The sequence below is a fragment of the Lycorma delicatula genome, chromosome 2, assembly GCF_047948215.1.
Source record: "Lycorma delicatula isolate Av1 chromosome 2, ASM4794821v1, whole genome shotgun sequence".
NCBI classification, from domain to species: Eukaryota; Metazoa; Arthropoda; class Insecta; order Hemiptera; family Fulgoridae; genus Lycorma; species Lycorma delicatula.
Genome location: NC_134456.1, coordinates 13,348,989 through 13,371,447, shown reverse-complemented (window position 1 = coordinate 13,371,447; position 22,459 = coordinate 13,348,989). Strand labels below are relative to the sequence as shown.

Genomic DNA, 22,459 nt, shown 5'->3' with positions numbered 1-22,459 from the left:
TTTGAACAGTTCTTTATCCTGATGTTGAAATCCTACAAAATTACTTAAATTTAATAAATGCTTTTTCATCCTGATTGATCTTGGTGGTGTACTCGAATTTATAAATATATTCAGTGACAAATTTATATATCATATTCTTTTAATTGCATACAAATATACTTTCTTTGGATATGGCCAGTTGGTAAAAATATTTTTTTTTTCATTTTACTATATGCTGGTTTGCACATAAATAAAAATGAACAAAGTATACTTTTTTCAACAGAGTTACAATCATAAAATGTCCAACACACTTACATTATCGAATGACTAAAAAATATACACAGTGTACAGCAAGTAAATAAAATGTTACATTGAACTTATAGAATAAAACAGTAGTAAATATCCTAATATTATTAATAACATATAATTACCATAAGGAGAGAAAGCTTGCATTTTAAAAGAACCAGTAACATGATTAAAACCAGGATTCTTGTTACTAGTTGAGTAGAAATGGAATTCTCCAGGTAGAAGCTTTTTAGGTGAGCTTATATTATCACAATATGTAGCATTGCATACACAAACATAACCATACTTTTTCTTTACTTTATTACATGGAATATCGCTGCTGCATAAAACTGAAAAAGAAGTAAAATGCTATAATATGAAATCTGTAAAAATGGTTTATTATCATCAGAACTGTTGTCACCTGCCATGAAGAGCTTATTGAAAGAAAAACTGTTCAATGTTATTTCAAAGTATAAAACATTTTTGAACTGATCCCAGGAAAATAAGTTACGTCCTATAATTAGGCTTACCATATTTTTATGGGTCCAACCCAGGACATATTTTTGAAATTATTTAAAAGTTAGTGAAACATTAAACCTTATTTATTAAGTTGTATTTTTCACTAGACATGATTTTTTTCAGAAATGGTTTGTTTGTTTTAATTACATCATAAAATTCACAACAAGAAAGTTCTGAATTAATTTAACATTTAGTAGATGTTTAACAGTAGATACTGAAAGTCTAGCCCTTTCTGCAGACTAAATGTTCCCTGTAATAGAAAAAACTCTCTCAACTGGAGCAGATGTCCTAGGCAAAGACATTGGAAACTCAACCATTTTAGAAATATAGCAACATGAAATATCAGTTTTCAAAACACCTTAAAAACTGCTTTCCATTTCTCTTCCATAGTATCTGGTACCTTTTCATAATTTGAACTGCAACCTACCCTTTGTTTTGAATTACATGGTTCAACAATGTACGTTCATTAATATTTATGGAAACTTATAATTTCATTAACTTATGCACGCTCTTCTAAATCAGACTGGGCAATTTCAGTTTGTAAATTAATCCACTGAAATTTACTAACTTTATCAAAACTGGTTCTCCATAACTCTAAGTATTGGATACTAGAATTATAAAAACTGCCTACTCTTGAGAAGAATTTTTGTTCCTGATAATTATTTTCTTTTAGAGTGCATAGCAATTCTTTGGCAGATGATATAAATTTGTGGATTTTTCTTTCCTAAAGTTGAGAAATTAATTCAGAATATGTCTGAAATGCTTCTGTTGCTGCGGTAGAATTAGTTTCCAATTTCAGAAGTATATTATTAAATAACTGTAGAGTACCATATAAAAATTTCAAAAACAGTTCACTTTCTAGATTTAAAAAAAAAAATCAAATAATAATTTTGGACATTAGTTACAAGATAAGAAGGATGATTTTAGGTCAACAAAAATGAAAAGAATTCTTTCTATTGCAGGTAAAAAACCAAGGAACCTTGTGCTGCTATGAGATAATACTTTTTTGTAGTTTGTTTCCACAATACACAGAACTAAAATATTTATAAATTTTTGTAACAATAACATATATGTCCACCGGCAGAGAATCACATGCTATTTGTACTGAATTGTGTACAATGTGGGCTGAACAACCAATTCCTAAAATAGGTCTATCTAAATTACTTTGAACTTTTCTGAACACATTTGAACTCCCCTTTCTCTTCACACCACCAAAATTACTGTTAGTGTTATCAGCAGTGTAACAAACCAACTTTTTAAGTTTGTATTTTTTCACACACTGCAAAAGGTACTGGGTCAAAATTTGAGCAGTTTCACCTGACACTTCATCAAAATTTAAAAGTTTAACTTGAATTTCCTCCTCCAGACTGAAATATCTTACAACAATCGGAACAAGTTTTACTTCACTTTTGTTTGAGCTATCCATCGTTACTGTTATATAATTAATGTTTTCCAAATAATGCAACACATTATCAAATATAAATGGCAAAATAACATTAATAATAACTGCCTTGGTTTTGGTTCTAGCAGATGAAAATTTAAAGTTATATAACTTTTTAACCAGTTTAGATGTGCAATCTAAGTTTGTGTCTAGCAGTGTGGTATGAAAATGTAGCTTCTTTAGCAGCACACTACAGATCACTGTTATTGTTATTCCTATCTTTTTCTTTACAAAATCTCTTATGTTTGGTGAAGCAGTAGCATTAATAGCACTCCTTTGTTTAGCTGTTTCCACGTGGTCTTCAATATCACCCTTTCCTTTATGAGCAACAAAAAAATTCTCCAGTACATAGTGTGCAATAAACACATTCACTGTTACTGTCATTACACAATTTCAAAACTTTGTATTCCTGTTGCAGATTAACATTAAATACACATTTTCTTTTGCCCATTGCTAAACGATGAAACTAAAAACGAATAGAGATAAAATGATCAAAAACATGTAGACGAGTTACTTCATACACGAAAACAACATGAACGAACACAATGCCCCGGTTGTTTTGCCAAATGACTAAGTAAAATGTTGTGGTGAGTCCGGTAGCCACGCCTCCATCAAAATCAATGTCAGTGCTTTGCTCCAAGGTCGGCTAAGAGATGCATGGCCGTAAGAGAATGTTTAAAAATGTGATGTTGAACATATAGGTCTAAAATTAAAAAAAAAATTTTGCCAGTCATAAAATTCTCAAACCCTGAATATTTTTTGCAAACCTGGACAGCACTAAAAAACCGGGGCTGTTCGGGCTAATCCTGGATAAGCCTATCTATAATAATTAGACAATTTTCAGGATTCATTGCCTATCTTCATTGTCTGATGATGGTATACAGGATTAATGTGGAGCTATTTTTAGTAGATTAACAATCTTTAAAGCTCCTTGTTTGTGTTTTTGAATATTTAACCATTGAAAAAAAAATCATTTAAAAAAACAAACAAAAGAATTTTCATATTACAAAGCATAATTCAATGGTCTTCAAAAAAGAAAGCACTTTATTACGCTACAGTTTCTGATTTTAATAAATTCTAAAACATCAGATTAGAACTAATTTTAATAATCACAATCTAAGATCTTCCTACAAATTTATTTTGAAAAAATTCTTCTCTTAAGAAACTTTGACCTTCTGGGCCAATGTTTGAACAATTGCTTTCTACTCACGGAATACCACTCCCAACATAATCTAAGTAATCTAAAATTATAATCTGAATAAATATTTTATTTATTTATTTTTTTTATACAATTTGACAATGAAAGGATTTTCCTCTAGACCACTGAAGTTTTTAAATAATGCTATGGGAGATCACGCAAAAAGTTCATCAATATGCCCTTAAATTGACACAGATAGACATCAGTAAGAAGAAAATCATATAGCTTTAGTGGTATATGCTTTAATTGTGATGATGTAAAAATGTTAATATTAAATACAAATAAATAACAAGCACGTACCTATAAGTGATAAAACAATTAATCCTTTAACGATACACATTTCTAATTAATATATAAATTTAATGCGCACAGATGTGTAATGTGTATAAAAGCAAATTAGTAAAAGTTTATTTCAAACTTATCATGCACTATCACAATATGAAATGTTCTTGGTACTTTAGTCAAGTGCCTTTTAAAAGCAATTCTGTATCAGGAATATTGATTAACATCATTATTATCACACTTTATTTACAGTTTAATTACATCAACAATTTATCACTTAAAATTTACTTTTACAGAAATTACACAATCGGTATCAATAACCTTTAAATTAATACAGATAAAAACCACTACATGCACCTACATTCAAACCACTTTTTAGCTGTTAAGTCTACTTAAATGTAGAAATTTGCTTATAAAAATATAATCTATTTGAAACAGAAATTTAGTTATATTTTGTTAAAAAAAAATTATTTTAAGACAGAATTATGTTGTTTTTTTAGATAACATAAAAAATTAATTAAAACGTTGTCAGTAAAAAGGAAAGATAACATTTCATTGCTTTTTTGTGAAAATGTAACTTTATACAGACATACTCAGAGGCTTCTCTCAGTCTTTTTTTGTTTAGCCTCCGGTTCTGTTTGTTTTATCTCAACCATGAAAAAAAGTTTCTTTTTCTTTTTTGAAATACTTAATGATCGTTTATAATCAGAGAAATTTATGTAAAAAAAAAAAAAAAAAAAAACAGTAAAGAAAAACTGTACAAATGGAGAACGAATTTGTAGTAATAAATTAGTCATTATTGAAGTAATTTTATGAGCAAGATCTTTTCTAGTAGTGCATAAGTTTCTTCCGAATCTTGAACTAAAGTCTTAAATTTATGAGCCGGTATCTGATGATAAAATAAGAAGCTATTGAAAACTGGCAATTCTTACTATCCAGACTGCCACAGCAATCATGTCCTCAGCGAATATTGTTTTGATTAAAAAGAACTGATTTAGGTAAATTTGTTTCTTCGGTTTTGTTTCCTAGAGTTAAATTTTTAGTGTGATTTAATTACATACACTGTGTTCATGTCAGGTGTTACAAGTTGTCTAGTATGCCCTAAAACAATAAATTTTATCTTTTTGTAAGACAGTTTAGGGCTGGACAAAACATAGAGAGACATTTTAGCATCTAGATAATTTACTAAAGGAAATGAAAACTAAATTTTGACCCTGCTTTGATAAAAAGTTTTATGAGATGGCATTATTAATTACTCATAATTAATGAAGTGAAAAGAGATTATTATGGGCAAGAAAGCATCAGTACCAAGTCTATTCAAAGTGTTCCTAGCTTATTTTAACTTTTTTCTCTTATAAGTTATTGAGCTTTATCTCTCTCAAAATACTCTTCTTGATTGGCATCCTTTTCATAACTGTGCTCTCACTTCTAGAAAAATTTGTGAGGTGTGGTTTTTTTGGGCGATTCATAATTCAAAATTTCTTTAGCAGTTCATGTTAACAAAAAATTTTTTGTTAACATGAACTTTTGTTTTGAGAAATTACAATTATTTTGTAACTGTGTAAAAATTATGAGCCTCATTGCAAATATGCAGTGATGCAAATTGTCACTGTGAAGGACCTGTTGAATTGTCACATTTTAGGCAATCACTCTCATCATCTTTTTTTTTGAGCTATTAAATCCTTTCTGTAAAGGATTAAACGTTTTTGACATTATTTATGTCTTTTGTCTGCCTGGGAAAAATTTGCAGAAAAATGTCAAATCCCTGAAGCTAAAATATTCAGTATAAATTTGACATTTGACCAGACCTTATGAGTATTTGCTAGCTAAATGAAAATTTTCTTATCCATGTGATGATTAGACTTTGGTCTTAACATCACATTCATAAAACTTGTTTTACTGCTACTGAACACTTTGTAACTTGTATAATCTATGAGTTCCAGACGGTTAGCAACACAAATGTTTTTCTACTAATATGTTGTCAGTTGTAATATGAACAAGATGCATTCCAAGTTTTTCTTTCATTTCTTAGGCAGTCAACCAATAACTGAAATCCCTTTTTACATAAGCATTGACAATTGATATCTTAAATGAGATTTATCATCAACCGATTCCTGAACACTTTTAAATTATTCATAGAAATGAGCATAATTTAATTACTAATCACTTTATGCATCTCAGTAAAAATTTTACTTATAATTTGACATGGATTTTAATGTCAGTTCATACCTTCCTTGAAGCCAGTTATCTGAAAAATTACAAAACATCAGCAACATGATGTGATAGGTAGCATACACTGATCACGAATGTCCAATAGTGTGATCCAGCAGAGGAGATTTTATTTGTCAGAGCTACAACAATGAAGTGCTACTAACTGTAAACTGCTATATAGCAATCCATCAATATTCTTCAAATAGGCTTTATCAGACCTAAATATTTGTGATAAAAATATTGTGAAAAAGTTATTTGAAAAATATATATTGGATCTTCTACATTGTGTTATGTAATGGAAGAGGTTAAATGCAACAAAACTTAAAAACATACTAATATTTACTGTTAAACTTGATAAACAAATCTATAAGACATGCAAATAATAATTAAGTAACTTTGAACACACATTTTTAAATTCATAAAAAGAATTTCTTACAAAAAAACTATAACAATGAGCAAGACCAAAATTAATTTAGTTATGCTTTAAATATGAATAAGAGTCAGTTTCAGTAAAGTAAATTAAGTTATTTGACGTACACTAGCAATGAAGTAAAAAAAAAAAAAAAAAACATGAAATAACAGTTCGTTAAACAAATTATAAATTAAAATTTTTATTGATAAAAATGCTGTGCAAGTTTCATGATAGTGCTCTTTAGATAGTCTGAGCAGTGTCAGATAATTCAGCCAGTCATTTAAAAAATAACATACCTTATTCATGTAATCATCCTCAGTTAAATTAATTTTTTTCAAGTATGGATCAAAGCAGCCAAATAGGTGTATTCTTTTGTTAAAAAATCTGAACTTCCTTACACAACTCGACACACTGCATATTCTAAACCATTTTCTTAAAAATGTGATCTAGAAAATAATTAAATTTATAAAAAAAATTTTAAATATATGAGAAAAACTATATTTCACGCTTTTTGGAAAAATTTAAACATGTTTCTTTAACAAGTAGAATATTCAAATTAATAAAAACTGTAGCAACAGAAAAACCCCATAATATGTTAAATTTTTACAAAAATTAACTCAATGTATACCTAGAAGTAGAAAAAATAAAGTGCTAAGTATGAAAAAAAAACAAAGATGGAAGAATTTTCCGAACTGGAGTGGATGTTGAGGTTCATGATTCTGTACGAAGAAAGAATCACATTTTATTCCTTAGTTGCTAATCTCAAAATTAAATGATCCTAAACCTAAACTAGTCTTGATGTTTTAAAGATAACTTTTGTCTGGGTGGAACCAGTTTAAACAATTTAAACTATAGGTAGTTGCAAACTAAATTTGTTTTTTTTTTTTTAACTTGGTAAATGAAATTGCTGAACATAGAATATACTCTTACCTTCTAAAGTATAAATGATACTTTAACTTAAAAAGGAAATAATTATGAGACAATGTAAAACAGGTCAAGTTGTAGAACTTCTTTATCTACTGTTGAAGAAAGTATTGCTAAACAAGAACCTGATCATAAAATGGATATGTATAAATGTCTGCACTGAAAGACATCATAACAATTTTGACTGTCCAAAAGTAGTCATGGCTTCAGTAAATCACTGTAAACAGTTTCAGTTAATGTATTTTCAAAAATAAAAAAAACATTCACTTTACCTTTCTTGAGCCGTCTTTCTCAAAACTATTTGGTATAATAGTAAATTTAAAGACCTAATTCTTGCTTATGGTTGTCAGAAGCTTTTTTATTCTATCTTTCAAATTGAGGATGCAGCATATTCATTCATACTTCAAATTGTATTTTAGAGAAAAATTAAGTAAGCTGTAGAGCATTTAGAGCAGCAGCTATATCATTATGAACTAAATTGTTTGGGGCAAAAGAGGTTTTCTGAAATGTTATGAGTCATCTGATATTGATGAGTAATTACATAAAAGAACATAATGCACAATTTTATATATTTTTTAGTAAATACAGTTTTCGAGGATAAAACATTAAAAGTGCATTTAGTCATCCTTTATACATTGCCCCAATGACACAGCCAACAATATTTCTCTGTTACTAACATGTTCATTGTTCAGCTCTTACAATGAATGTAATTTACACACATTAGTGGTTTGTGGTCAGCATGTTACCTTCTCACTCAATTGATCCTGGTTTCTAGTCTGTTCTGATTTCTCAGTTTTGACTTTATTTTACGTAACCATCCAAAAAGCATTGCTGTAAAGCTTAGTTTATGATTACTGTGCTTTGAGTATCATTTTAGAAAGAGAATAATTAAAGAAGAGATAATTAATTTTATTTAGAATCATGAATCATTTAGACAGCAATTCTACCTGAGAACAATAATATAATCAAAGGGCAGCTGATCCTTAGATTAGAAAACACCAATAAACCATTTTATATAGTAAAGTATTTAAATGTTTTTTATTAATTAATTAATCCATCACTTTATTCAGTCCATCTGACACTTAAAATCACTGAACTCTTTTAGACCAGCCAAATTACACTTACAATTACAAAAAAAAATTGTTACCTGGACTTTCATAACTGGAAATGATAAAGAGGCTAATAACAGATGTAAAAAAAAAAATAAATGCTTGAGCAGAGGTGGTGGAGGGGTGATTTGGGGAGTTGAAAAAAAAATTTTCCAATACAAAAGTTGTAGATCATGCAAAAATCTACAACTTTTGCAGAGGTTACGTTTATTTTTTTGTTTTTTATTTTTCATTTCCACAAAAATAATTTAATTTTGACGAAACTTGTTGAAAATATATCTTTCTGTGTCTTAAATAACCACAAATTTTTTTGACATCAACTTTCACCGGAAATCATAATAATACCATTTTGCATTCCTTTTCAACCCCCCCCCCCCCCCAAATCAATCCTCCACCACTCCCGCTCAAACATTAATTTTTTTTTTACGGTTATTATAAGCCCCTTTAGCATTTTCATTTATAAAAATCTAGTAACAATTTTTTTCCTTTCTAAATGAGTTATTTCGATCGATCTATTGTGGAATTCAATTACTATTAAAAAGGAAGCATGACATTGTTAAAATCTCTATTTGGGCTACGTACCTAATCAAATTCTATAATTATTTCTTTTGATAACATTATAATTATCATATTCTAATCAAACTGAGAATCTTATTAAAAAACCTAATCTAAACTAAAATTAAATTACGTAGCATTTACATTTTTTACTACAGAGTTTATGCTCTTATTTGTTTTCAGTAACAACCAAAATCTATTAAGAGAATATATAAATACTTATATATATGTTTGCAACACATCAGTGTAATGTATGCTAGTTTTGTTGTAATAAATCATCCCAGTAAATTAATTAGTAGTAGGAGTGGCAATGGTTCACTCATGTGGATCTAGTGAAAATAACACTGTCCATGAGTACTCAAAGAGTAACATAAAACTCAAGCTCAACAGGACAGAATAAATAGTTGTAGTAAATAATATCTAATATATTACATGATATACCTACTTAAGTAGATTTTCTTGTGAGCGCTAAGAAAGTGAATTAAATGTACCAAATGAGTCTGAAAATGATCCTCCAAATCCTTGTATAGTTTGGAAAATTCTACTACTTGTATTCACATTGCATATAACATCTGCATCAGATTCAACAAAGCAATATTAGTGTATAAAAAACTGGTGGAAGAAAATATCTTTATATATAAAGCATTTTAGCCATTAAGATATTTCTTTGAAATTATCAGTTGTCGGGTTTGATGCTATTCTCCATTTCTTTCTGTTCTATGCTAACCTTTTAACTTCAACTTATTTACTACAAACCTCATTCTCAATTATCTATTTTAATCTTATCTTCCTCTACAGTTTTTACTTTCTTCACAACTTTCTATTATCAAACTGTTTATACCAGGATGTCTTAATATATGGCCCACCAACACACTTTGTCTTTACAAGATTCTGTCTTTCTCAATGATTGAATACCTCTTTATTTTGAATCCTATAGACTCACCTAATTCTCAATATATTCCTAACACTACTTTTCAAAGGCCTTTATTCATTACCTTTGCCTTAGTATTATATGTTTACAAGGTAAATTTTTTCCTAACAATAATTCTTTGCAATCCAGAATTCATTTACTGTTTCTGCCAAAAGAATTGTTATCAGACTATCTTGTCATCTCTATTTTTCTACTGTGGTAACTTACACTTTTAAATTTTTCCTTCAATGTCTGTGTTACTCCTTTGTACAAGTTAAAAAAAAACATGAACCGACCTTTCTTGAAACTGAATGGATCTCATCCAATGACCTACTAGATATTCTATTTATTGAGAACTATCCTAATAAATATTTTTTATGAATAATATTAAGCTGATTTGTGATTGCTTCACATGTACCTACTCCTGATTTCTTTGTTATGGTTAAAATTACACTTAAAATTTCTCCAGTTTCATAAATTTTGGATTTCAGTGTCTAAAGCAATTTCAGTGCTACTTTCCTAAGAAAGCATAATAATTCAGGTTAATATTATCAATTCCTACAGCTTTAAAAAGATTATAAACCCCTAAAGTATGTAATTAAATAATGTATTCAATCCATGTTTCATTTAATATGATGTTTTTGTATGTTTATAAATTTAATTGTTTAAGATCTTGAATAATCATTATCTTTTCACGATGACCATTACTCACAACAATACTGTAAGATAGTCTTCTGAGGAATGAGTAGATAATTCATTTGATAAGACTGTTGGAAGATAGAACTCCATTAATTTGAATATGAGTTGTTTAACATTTAAAAAATTAATATTTTGTCATTGCGTAAAATTTATCATACTTAATGAAGAATTCAGATTACAGATTTGTTAACTTAATGATATAATGACACCAATAATGTATAATTAAAGTTAGATAAGATATGTGATGGTGTCGTGACATTTTTATTAAAAAAATAAAATTTATATTATTACTTTAAGGCTGCCAGTAACAATAAGAATTTTTTACGTACAGTTTTCAGTGTCATCCTCATGTCAATAACATAAATTTAATCCAATTTGTTTAATTTTCAAAGGAGTTGTAAACGAAGAAGAAATTCATTGGAATATAGTTTTAAAAAAACAAACTTTTTAAGTTACAAAATCTATTTGCAACAAATGTATGATATAACAGCAGTTGTTTATAAAACAAAGGGAATTAGAAATATTTATGCAATCAATGTGGCTGGTGTAAGCTGAAAATAATGCAAAAAATAAATTTATAATTTTTATCAAAAAATGAAAGAGAGCTAAGGATGTGCTGATCTCTAGAAGAAAAGAAAAGTGTAAGAAAGAGATGGAGTAAAGAAAAGCAGAGAAATAAGTTTCATGTTCACTTATAAGCAAGTACAGCATGTTTTTATGTTTGTGTACAAGTATCATTTATAAATGGAAGTAACTGTAACTTTGAAATTGTTACCTACCAATTTACATTTTATAATATGTTGATGACATAAATAAATTTAGGCAGTACAAAATAGATTTAGGTGGATTTAACCACCCATCTCTTCGAAGAAGTTGGAAAAATGTAAGATAGATGATAGAATATTTAATGAACAGAAGTAGTAAGAAAATCCCTTGAACAGAAAAAAAATTACTCATTTATCAGAAAATGAGCAGAAATTGATTACTACAAAATGGAGTTAGTAAGGGAATGAAAAGTGAAACAGTAAAGAAAGCTGAACGAATTAATGAAATAGATTAATTATGAACAAGGCAATAATTATCTTAATGTAATAAAATAGCACAATAGTTCAATCCACTGAGCTTAGAAAAAACGTCTATCAGTATACAGAAGTGATTCATTATTCTGTCTTTATTTTGAGATTATTCTGCTTCACTATATGGTTTACGCTCTGCCACACTTTGTCCAGTTGATATCCACTTTCAGGTTGATTGTTGATGAGAAAGTATTGAAGTGTAATTCAGTTGGATCAATTACTAAGTTACAGCAGCCAAATGGTACAGGATTCAAAACTAATTAAAAGAAACAAATTTAGCTGGGATTGATCTCTGAATTCACTAAAATAGTGTTGAAGAACAAGATGATAACAAAGATGCTACTACAGTCACTACTTCCAACAATATTTCTTTCTACTTTATATTCTTCATGAGTAATTAGTATTTTTAGTTGTTTAATTTCTGAAGTTAACTGATATTTTCAAAAGTATTTACTAATTTAAAAAATATATATAACTGTCAGTCCTTTATTCTGCCTGAATGAAAAATATGACTTTCCAACATCCTATAAGATTGAAGTAAAATGCGAATTACCTTTTAGTAAATGCAACATTAATCATTAATCATTGATAGTTAAAAAGTCAAGATTATAACAGAAGATTGTCAATAATGACAATAGTAAAATATTTCACCATGAGAATAGAAGGGTTTTATTTTGAAGTGACCAATTTCACTTCAAAACAATTGGAAAGAAACAATGTGAAGAGACATAATAAGAGCTGATGCTCTCTGGAATTTGGGTTTATGCAATATTTTTTTTCAACTAATTCTCTTGAATTCTAATGAAAAAAATTCTTTGAAAATTTGAATGAAATCAGAGTACATGTATTAAATTATATTAAGCATAATAAATGAAAAATATAAATAAAAATATCTTTGTATCATCTAAGTAACTGATAAATTTTTAGTTAAACAAATTTTCCATTTAAAATCTTGATCAGACCACTGGAAGAACGTTCTCCATAAACAATATAAAAGAAGAATTCAAGATCTACGCATTTGGTGTAGGATGTCTTGAACATATATGAAAGAAAAAATGAGATCTTTCTTTTTACACGACTGCCCAAAAAGGAGTATAATGTATTTAGGGTGTATGTATATGTGTGTTCTAGTGTAGCAGTTCAACACCCAAACTGATTTAGATGTATGACTCCGCATTGGAATCTACATTACTGGGAGTGTCATAGGCTAAATAAATAAATATATTTTTTTTTTGTTCAACAACCAGTATACTTACAAGCGGCTCCTGAAGTGGAACCATAAGTAAATCATTTAATAAGAACCACATAAGGGGTTTTAAGGAACTCCCATAATAAGTAATTAATTCATAATAATAGTTATCAGTAAGCAGTAATGTTAAAGTCCATTAGAAGAAATATTTCTGCCAACACTTCATATTCCTTACATATGTACATTGACTAGTTCATGTATGAATATATTATTTATATATTTATTATGCAATAGTGGAGATTTTCCGGTTGAAGCACAAACTTTAATGAACTGAATTAATGAACTTTTCTTTTTCTTTTTTTTTAACCACCGGGACCAATGTTAGGTATTGCTTCAGAGGATGAGAAGAATCACAATTTAACGAGTGAAAATGCCATGCCTGATCGGAATTCGACCCCGGGAAAACAAAGTTAATCGAATATATTTCGATTAGTTTAGTTCAATTAATTCTTCGGATGACATTTAAATAGGCATGAAGGTTATCAGCGGCTTATGATATCAAAAATATGATACAAATAATTTTATTTAAGTGTATTTTATCAAAACTTTTGTTTTTGGTAATTTTAAAATTATTTATGCAAAATGAAGAATTTATCCGATGTGTACTATTTTCTGCGTCATTAAAAAATATAATTTTATTCCTTAAAAAATAATACTTTTATAAATATAACCTCAAATCTTGATAGACAATTTTCACAAAAAAAAAATAGATAAATATAAGCTGCAATATAAATAAAGTTTTATGAATATGAACAACAATACTCACAGTTTAAAACATCCGTCTTCAGAAATCCATGTATATAAATATATATTTATTACTACTCAATATCTGTTATCTTTACAACACATACTTATCACTTAATTACATTGTACAACTATAGTATAAATTACACGCATATGCATGCAGATTCGTCCACTTGAACCTGCGCAAATCTTCATAGTTTGTTACATCGGCGCGCGCAACTTGCTGAAAATGCACTGATCAGTTTCTATTAACGCGCCAAAAGAAGTATAACTTCAATAATAGAATTAGATTTACGTTAAATAAAATAAAATAATATGAAATAAATTTAAAGAATTTCTGTTTAATAATAATAGGCTTCCTGTGCGAACTGCGTGTAAGACTAGAGTGGTGAGGTGAGTCAAGCACCTCGTGCGAGGCTAGGCCAATCATCAACATGAAATGGTAACAAAAGGGGTTCTGGGCTCTGAATAGTAATTGCTATATATAAAAGAGCTCTGAATAGAAATTATTCTATATTGATTGGTCACCCATTGTTTTATTTAATTAAATACTGCATAACGAAGTTTAGATCTTTATTTGCATTCCTTGTTTTCTTTTTTTTAGTTCGATTTATTGTCTTTTTTTTCAATTTATTTATTTAAAAAATTTTTTTAACAGTCGTGTTTTTTAATTTTAAAAAAATGAAGTTATGAAATAAATATAATGAGTAAATTTAAAATAGTTAAAATGCCAAGATAAAGCCTTGGCATTACATTATTTTATATTCTGGATTCAGTTACCTATTGATCACAAAAAGAAATATCTGCTTTTCAATGTATTATTTTCTTAAATACAGTACAATTTTAAACTTTATGTTAAATTTCTTTTACAGTACAACATAAAAAGTGTAACTTTATTGTACAGTTTAGTATTTTTTTTCTTATAATTCTAATTTGTATTAACTTATTAAATTTTATTATTTCTCCAGGGTTAAAATGATTGGAAATTTGAGGGCTTATTTAATTTTAACCAGCTCTAGTACAACATTTCATTTGTATTGCCACTGAATTTGGATAGATAACATATGAATGGATAAAGTATTTTGTATTATAATTCAAATCCATTTAAAAGTAACTCCCTTTACTAGGACTTGAATGCTGCAACTACACCAACCCAGTGGGTGGATTAATGAACTGTGAGCCTCTCATCACTGTATTTGCTGGATTTGAACTGAATGATTAAAATAAATTGAATGAATAATTTTATAAAAAAAAAGCTAAAGTAGGGTTAAAAGTTTAAAAGTAAAAGGTTGTAAGCTAAAAGTAAAAGCTAAGTAGGTTGAAAAGTTTGATGATTAGGAGTAGAATTTTTATGAAGAAACTAGAATATGTATAAAAAGAAGCCTTTTGTAAAAGAAAAAAGTGTTGCTGATGACAAGAAATAACTGATTTGTGAATACAAATCAGTTATAAAAGAATAGAGAAAATTAAATCAACGGAAAGAATGATGAATGAGAACCCAAAAGGGAATAAATTAATAAATGATAAAGAATAGTAAAAATTTTAGTTTATATATCAAAGGACTGTAGATATTTAGACTGTTACATCCTTTACTGATGATAATTCTACAATAAAGAGTGCAGGAGGAATAGTAAATTGTTAAAAAATAATAAAAAAAAGAAAATGAATGAAGGAAAAGTTAAAAAAATGATACTTATGACTGAGAAAAATGGAGGACAATCAGTTCATAATTAGTATAGAACAAGTTTACTGAAAAAGAATTAGAGATAACATTATATGAAAAAATATTTTAGCTTTCTGAATTTAAGTTTTTTTATATGTGCATTACAGTCATGCATTAAATAGATATTAGCACCAAGTGCAAAGTGATTCATTCTTAAGGTTGCACAGATGAAGAAAAATATAAATTGGATACAATATATCTGAAAAGTTAAGCATAATAGGTGAGTAGCCAGATAATTGTTTATATTTCGTGACAAGATGAGAGGAACATTAAAGAACTCTAACGTTCAGGCAATTTGCCCCTTTGTTAATGATAACAGAGGTAAATATATAGTTGATATTTTTATGCAGTTTGTGACCACCATTCTTTAATATTTTATTTCAATATAAAATAGGTGTATTCAATATGAAGTAGGTTGGAATTACAGATGTACAATTCTTTTGGATTTGGGTTAACGTAGCTCACAGATGGTGCATTTAATTGAATATTGGCTTCCAAAAGTCTCTGATACTGTGTAAGATTCAGATTTATGCAGTACCTTAACAATCAATTAAAAATGAATATTCAAATGAATAAAAGTGACACATGCTCTTTCCTAAATTTTGGTATGCATCATAAAACATCTTATTCACAATTATAGTTGCCACTCATCCAGTTTTGGATTATTGCGAGAAAATACTGTTGACAGCAAGAATATTATCTTCTAACCATAGCAGAACATTAATTAAATATACTTTAAGAATCCTGTTCTAGATTAGAACATGATCTTGAAAATGCTTCAAGAATCATTTTAATCAACATTTTAGCAGAGATGAAAGTAACATATATATTTAAAATTGTGTATATAGACTAAGTTATTGCAATTGCTTATCGCCTCTCACCTCATCTTGTCATTTAATACTATATTACTCGGCAAAAACCTTTTGTAATTTGGTATTGCTTTTTTCTTTGCAAGGTATTTTGCAGTGCTCTTATCAGCCATTCTTCATTTTGAATGAGAATGTCTTGTCTTGACATGTACTGTATTGGATGTTGCAATGCGAGTGATTTAATATTTATATTTTACCACTGGTGCTTTAATATAACTACACAGCCAGTCAATTGGAATTCGTGATGTAAATGGCATAGGAGTGATAAAAACCCTTTGCAAACATCCATCGTACGTTTAATTCCATGCTGTTAAAATATTTAGTTGTGAGGCATTTCTTTTACAATCCTCTAGTAAGTCAAGTCACGATCAACCTGCCTCCCTCGTTGGCTATTGAGGATGTTTTATTTCAATTGCTGATGTTATATTATTAACAGATACTAAAAAGATACATATTTTTTCTTGGTTCTTTTATTTTTAGTTTATTTGTTTATTGGTTAGCCACCATGCTAGACAGTTAGGATTTGTAAAATGTCAGATGCGTCTCGTACGTCAAAATGTGTTCTACAGCAAACAGGAAAGTCTATAGTAAGATGACAATGATTATCTTTTATACCTGAAATCACTTTTAAATTTGAAGGTTGAATGAAAAGGAGAAAATTTATTGACAATAATACTCCTGTAGGAGGTGCCACTGTGAATCTGGATGCCCCGACTATGAGATGAATTCTGAAAGTGAAATTCACTTTAACTGTTAACCACTAATCGATCAGACTATGATAACAGCAGATTTAATACAGAACATAGTTGAGGCAAGGTATTAGAGATAGTTCGTACCCTTCAAAATGAACTTTATCATATTAAAACAGATGTCTCTTTTGAGGAATGAAAATTCAAAATTGAGGTTCTCAGTAGCTGTTATGAGAGAAATGATTGTAGATGAGATTATTTCTGGGAAAAATTCAAGTACACCCATTAGGAAAGTAGACAGTGATGTAATGTCACTCCAAAAATCCTAAACCAGTATTGATTGATGGCAAGGATTCTAAAATGAAAGATAAAAAAAATAAATAAAATGTCAGAAAATTTGAATTCAGTGCAGATTAGTCACTTTGAAATAGATAAAAATATCTAAAGATTTTTTTAAAATTGCTAACAAAGATTTGTTGAGTCACCCAGTGTAGTGATACTGTTACTATAAAGGGAGATTTTAATATTGAAAAATTTAACGCGAGTCATAATGGTGCTGAAGAAAATCTGTAGAATACAGTTGTTAAGAAACATAAAAAATAAGCAAAAATAAATCTGATTCTACTGCTCTGGCAAATAAGAATCTCAAGTGTTATAAAATTGGCAAATTTTTTGAAAAGAATCTTGACTTTATTAATTTTCCAAGATTAAGAATTACAATTTAATACTAATAACTGCTTCCATGTGGAAATATATGAATCTGGATTTAGTTTAATAAATAATTCAGATGTGTGGCCAGAAAACGTCCTGATTTTGGTTGACTTAAAAGGAATATCAGTGGAATTTGGTTTTAAAGCAACTCTAGTCATCGCCATAAGATAGTTTAAAAAATATTTTTATTTTTTATCAGAATGTCAGAGGGCTGAGGACTGAAAACGCCAAAAACTTTATTCTGCACTTATTGACTCTAATTATGATGTAAAGGCACTGCCAGAAACTTGATTAGGTGATCAGGATAAAAATTTTGATTTTATTTCGCATATATATATATATATATATATATATATATATATATATATTACATATATATGCGAGGGCTGTCAAGAAAATAACTTACTTTTTGAAATAAAAAAAAGAATTTTTATTGTATAAATGTGAAAGGGACAATCTTAAACTATTTTTCTACATAGTCGCCATTTAAATTGAGGCATTTTATAATAAGGATGCACAAGCTTTTCGATTCCTTCTCTGTAGAAATCTGCCGCCTTAGATTTTTAGCACCTATCTTGTACAAAACTTGTGATGACCAAGCTTCCCCGAAACAATTTCATGCAGTAAACTTCGTGAAATTTGGGACTAATGAAGCGAGAGTTCCGTGATCGTAATGCGGCTATTTTCACCAATTTTATCGTCCGTTCATCAGTCACAAGGCTAGATCGACCATTTTTAAACTGATTGCACCACTGCCTCACTCCACCATCTCCGTACACCTCACAAAGTTGCCGATGATTTTCAATTGGTTTGTGGTTTTTTCTCAGTAAAAATTTAATCGCTGAACGCATCTTACAACTCGCGGGATTATCTATTGAAGCGCACATTTTAATAATTCACTACGAACAAAGTAGAAAAATTACAGGCCACACGCTACGACTGCTTGATGCGTACTAAGTGTAGAAACGTTTTGATGCCAAGATTTACTTTATCACCACCCATTTCCATGTTAGGCACAAACATAAGTTACTTTCTGGACAGTACTCGTACATTTTATATATACATATATACATTTATATTTTATATATATATAAATGGATAATACATGGTCAAACGTTCCAATGGAAAATTACAGAATTATTAATTTCTCAATGCCGTTTTGCCGACGTTATTATTTTTCAGAACATAACATTTAGAATTTGCATGAAATTCCTACTCTATTTCGTAAAACTATGGTTGGAGAAACATTTTTACTGTATGATTCTTATGAAGATGAAAATTATACTCTATAATGTGGTACAGCTGATATTTTCTGGTTCAGAAAATTTAAGCGCTTTATTTTGAAAGTACATTTGGTTCATTGATGGGACGTTCGAGACAGCTACGATGATTTTTTTCTACTTATTTGGAAAATAAAGAAGCGGTTGCATACTTGAAAGTATTCGAGGCTATTATGTCATCAGTGCATCCTTTGGGGATAGTGGCTACTGTGCTACTGTTTATTATGTTGGATTTTGAACTTGCAATTATTAATGCTGCTACTACTTAAATTGATGACATTGTTCACGCATGCTTGTTCCATCTCTGGTTTTAGAAGAATACAGTCAGAATGATCAAAGTATAAAAGAGAATAGGGAGCCTCATTTTCAAATTATTGAAAAAAAATTATTTTGTTGATGAAGATGACATAATTGGATATTTGAAAATAATCTGTTACAATCTACATTTTTGAGAATTTTTATAAACACATTTTATTAACGTTTTGCTACTAATTTACGATTAAAATTATATATTCTGCGACTAATATTGTTTTGTGAAAGTATATTTTTGGAACTTTTGAACCTCAACAAAATTGATCTATTAAACTTTGAGGTAATTAGCTTCTTACTATAAAAAAGTAAGATGTCAGATGTATAAGAGAAAATTTAGTTAGCACCTCAAGAGTTGTTTTGATTTAAGTCCTGCATCATAATGGGAAAAGTTTATTGATTTTTAATCATCATTTCTCTTCTTTGTTTCTTAATCCAATATAGAATCATATTTTGATTTTTTAATGGAAAAAATGAATGGATTTCAGTTTGATATTATAATCTTGGGTAATTTTAGTCTCACCAATATATCCTGGAATTATTGATTGTTCGGTTCCAAAATAAATTTCCATACAAAAGGAAAAGTGAAGTTATCTTTATTAAAAAGATGTATAATGTTGTACATAAGCTGATGTGATGAAGACTTAGAAATAAAATCAAAAAATTTCTGGAAGTACATCGACAAATGTAGAATGAATTCCAGCTACTTACCAGCTACTTTAATAGGTGGAAAAGTGATAACTGACCTAACTATGATGAGTACAGAGTTTGGAAAGCTGTTTTCATCGGTCTATCAAGATGATCCTGGAGTAAAACAATAAAATTGTTAAAAATTAGATTTAGATGTGAGGAGTTTGGTATTCCTTTGATTGATTTTGAAGATGTAAGTAACCCAATAAATAAGTTAAATAATAGGTTTGTCTGGACAATATTCTGGCTTTTAATTGTGAAAGGAATTCGTCAATTCATTGTCAGTGCTTCTATTCTCACTTCAATTTTCAATAGGACTATTCAGTCTGGTGTTTTTCCAATATTACGGAAATACAAATTGGTTACTCTAATTCCTAAACCTAGTCATCTCCTGTAAACAATTTTAAACCAGTTTCTGTACTTGGAACTACTTTTACAATTGTTGAGGAAGTTGGAATTCATTTGTATATAAGTACTTTGAAGATATTGTTTCTTCTAATCAGCATGATTTTTTAAAAGGCCACTATATGGAGACTAATTAATTTTTTTTTGACAATAGTTTAAACAGCTGTTGAAAATCAGAGTCAAATAGATGTCATTTTCTTTAATTTTCATAAAGTATTTGACAAAATACTGATTGTGTTCTATCAAAAGAAGCTATCACTTTTCATATAACTTTTTAAACATAACTTTTAGTGTTAACTTTTCAAATCGGATAACTTCTTACTTTATAGAGAGGTTTTTCTGTTAAATATGGAGGTACAACTTCAACTGAAATTTTTACAACAGGTTTAAGAGTACTCTAATTCAATTTTGGGTCCACTTTTTTTTTACTATTTAATGATGATTTTAAAAGGTTTTAAATTGAACATTTGAATTTATGCTAATGATTTGAAAATATATCAGCAAATTCATAGACCAGGTGACCATCTTTATTTCCAAAAAAAAAAAAAAAAATTAATGTGCCGAAATGCTACAAATTTAAGAAAACTATGGTGATTACATATTCCAGGAAAACTAATGTTTCGATTTATCCATATGTTATTGAAAGTAATCGTATATGCAAAGAGTCACTGGAGAAGGATCTTGGAGTTGTTTTTGACTCAGGATTATATTTTATTAAACATGTTGAAAGTGTTGTTGCTAAAGGAAAGTGAAATCTTAAGCTTGTAAAGTGGTTTGTAAAAAGAGTTTAAAGATGTAAACACTTGTTCTACCTTTAATACACGCATTCACATTGAATATAATAGTGTCATTTGGAATAGCATTAGAATTTGCACTGAAGACAGTATTGAGGATGTACAGAACATGGGCTTATCCAGAGGAGACAGCTGCCCCCTTTCAAGATTGAAAAAAATAATAAAACAAAAAAATATATAAATAACAAATTTCTGAAAAAGTTAAAATTAAACTACATTTTGAAAAACTAATTTACAAAATAGACACTCGCACGATCTGTGAGAAGATTTAAGAACTACTGTTACACACCGGCGCCATCTTTCTTGCGGCAACAAGAGTTTTCTAGAAAAAGAGTTTTCGTCACATTTCACGATTCGACAAAAATATTCCAGAAGCTATTTAGAAAATATAAAAGTGCGCACGTATAAAAAAAGTGTGCACGCATTTTTGGTTAGAGTCGGTGCAGTTACTTTCACACAAGTGTGTTTCATCTGCCGGCCTCCGTGGCGCGAGTGGTAGCGTCTCGGTCTTTCATCCACAGGTCCCGGGTTTGAATCCCGGTCAGACATGGCATTTTCACACACGCTACAAATCATTCATCTCATCCTCTGAAGAATGCCTAACGGTGGTGGATCCGGAGGTTAAACAAAAAAAAAAAAAAGTGTAAGTTGTGTATGTAATTTTTTACTACTGTTTGTTCGTGCCAGCCACTTGCCATCCACGTTATTATAACGAATGGGTATTAGAACATTTTTTGGTTAGTAGCCTATCATGACTTTTATTTAACTTAAAAAATATGAAACGTAAATTTACATAAGCTCTCGGCAATTGCTTTAAAAGCATGCAACTTAAAATTCGTTATTCTTCATTTTCTGGTTATCTTTCTATTGTTGTAGTGTTATGCCATTAGGGACTTCTTTTGAATTTTTCAAGATAAAATGGAGTTTCGTATTTAAGTTTACAATTCCTTTTAAGTTCTTCTAAATAATCAATTCTTTTGATGAACAGTTAAAAATAATTCAAAACGTGGCCTAATTACAAACATTGTTTTTGGCAATTGCTCGGTTTTTATATCCAAAAATCGGCTCGTTTATCTTGAATTCATTAGTAAAGAAAGGAAAGCATTTAACTACCTTGTGACAAGTATATGATTATGATATAGATATATCCATTTTAGGGTCCCTGAGTCCAAAACAGTGGTTTTTAAAAAATGACTATGTCTGATAAACTTTCCATTGATGATTCAACAATAAATTTTTAATATTATAATGATAGAGCCATATTATCGAAATAAGCTCAACTAGTATAGTTCATATACCGTATGAAAATCAATTTGGCAAAAATGTCATTTACAACCTTCCTTGTCAACCAGTGCAGCAAGATGCCGCGTCCGTGTCGACCCGGACAAGGATGTAC

At 29.1% G+C, this 22,459-nt stretch overlaps 1 protein-coding gene across 1 annotated transcript in view; it reads right to left on the bottom strand.

Moving 5' to 3' along the window:
- Positions 1 to 22,459, bottom strand: part of LOC142319835 (uncharacterized) — a 108,517-nt gene that overhangs the window by 41,956 nt on the left and 44,102 nt on the right. Inside the window, exons 11-12 of the mRNA XM_075357508.1 lie at positions 15,742 to 15,854; positions 411 to 614 (exon numbers count right to left, since the gene is read on the bottom strand). Coding sequence (XP_075213623.1) covers positions 411 to 614; positions 15,742 to 15,854 — 317 coding nt within the window. The remainder of the gene's footprint in view (positions 1 to 410; positions 615 to 15,741; positions 15,855 to 22,459) is intronic.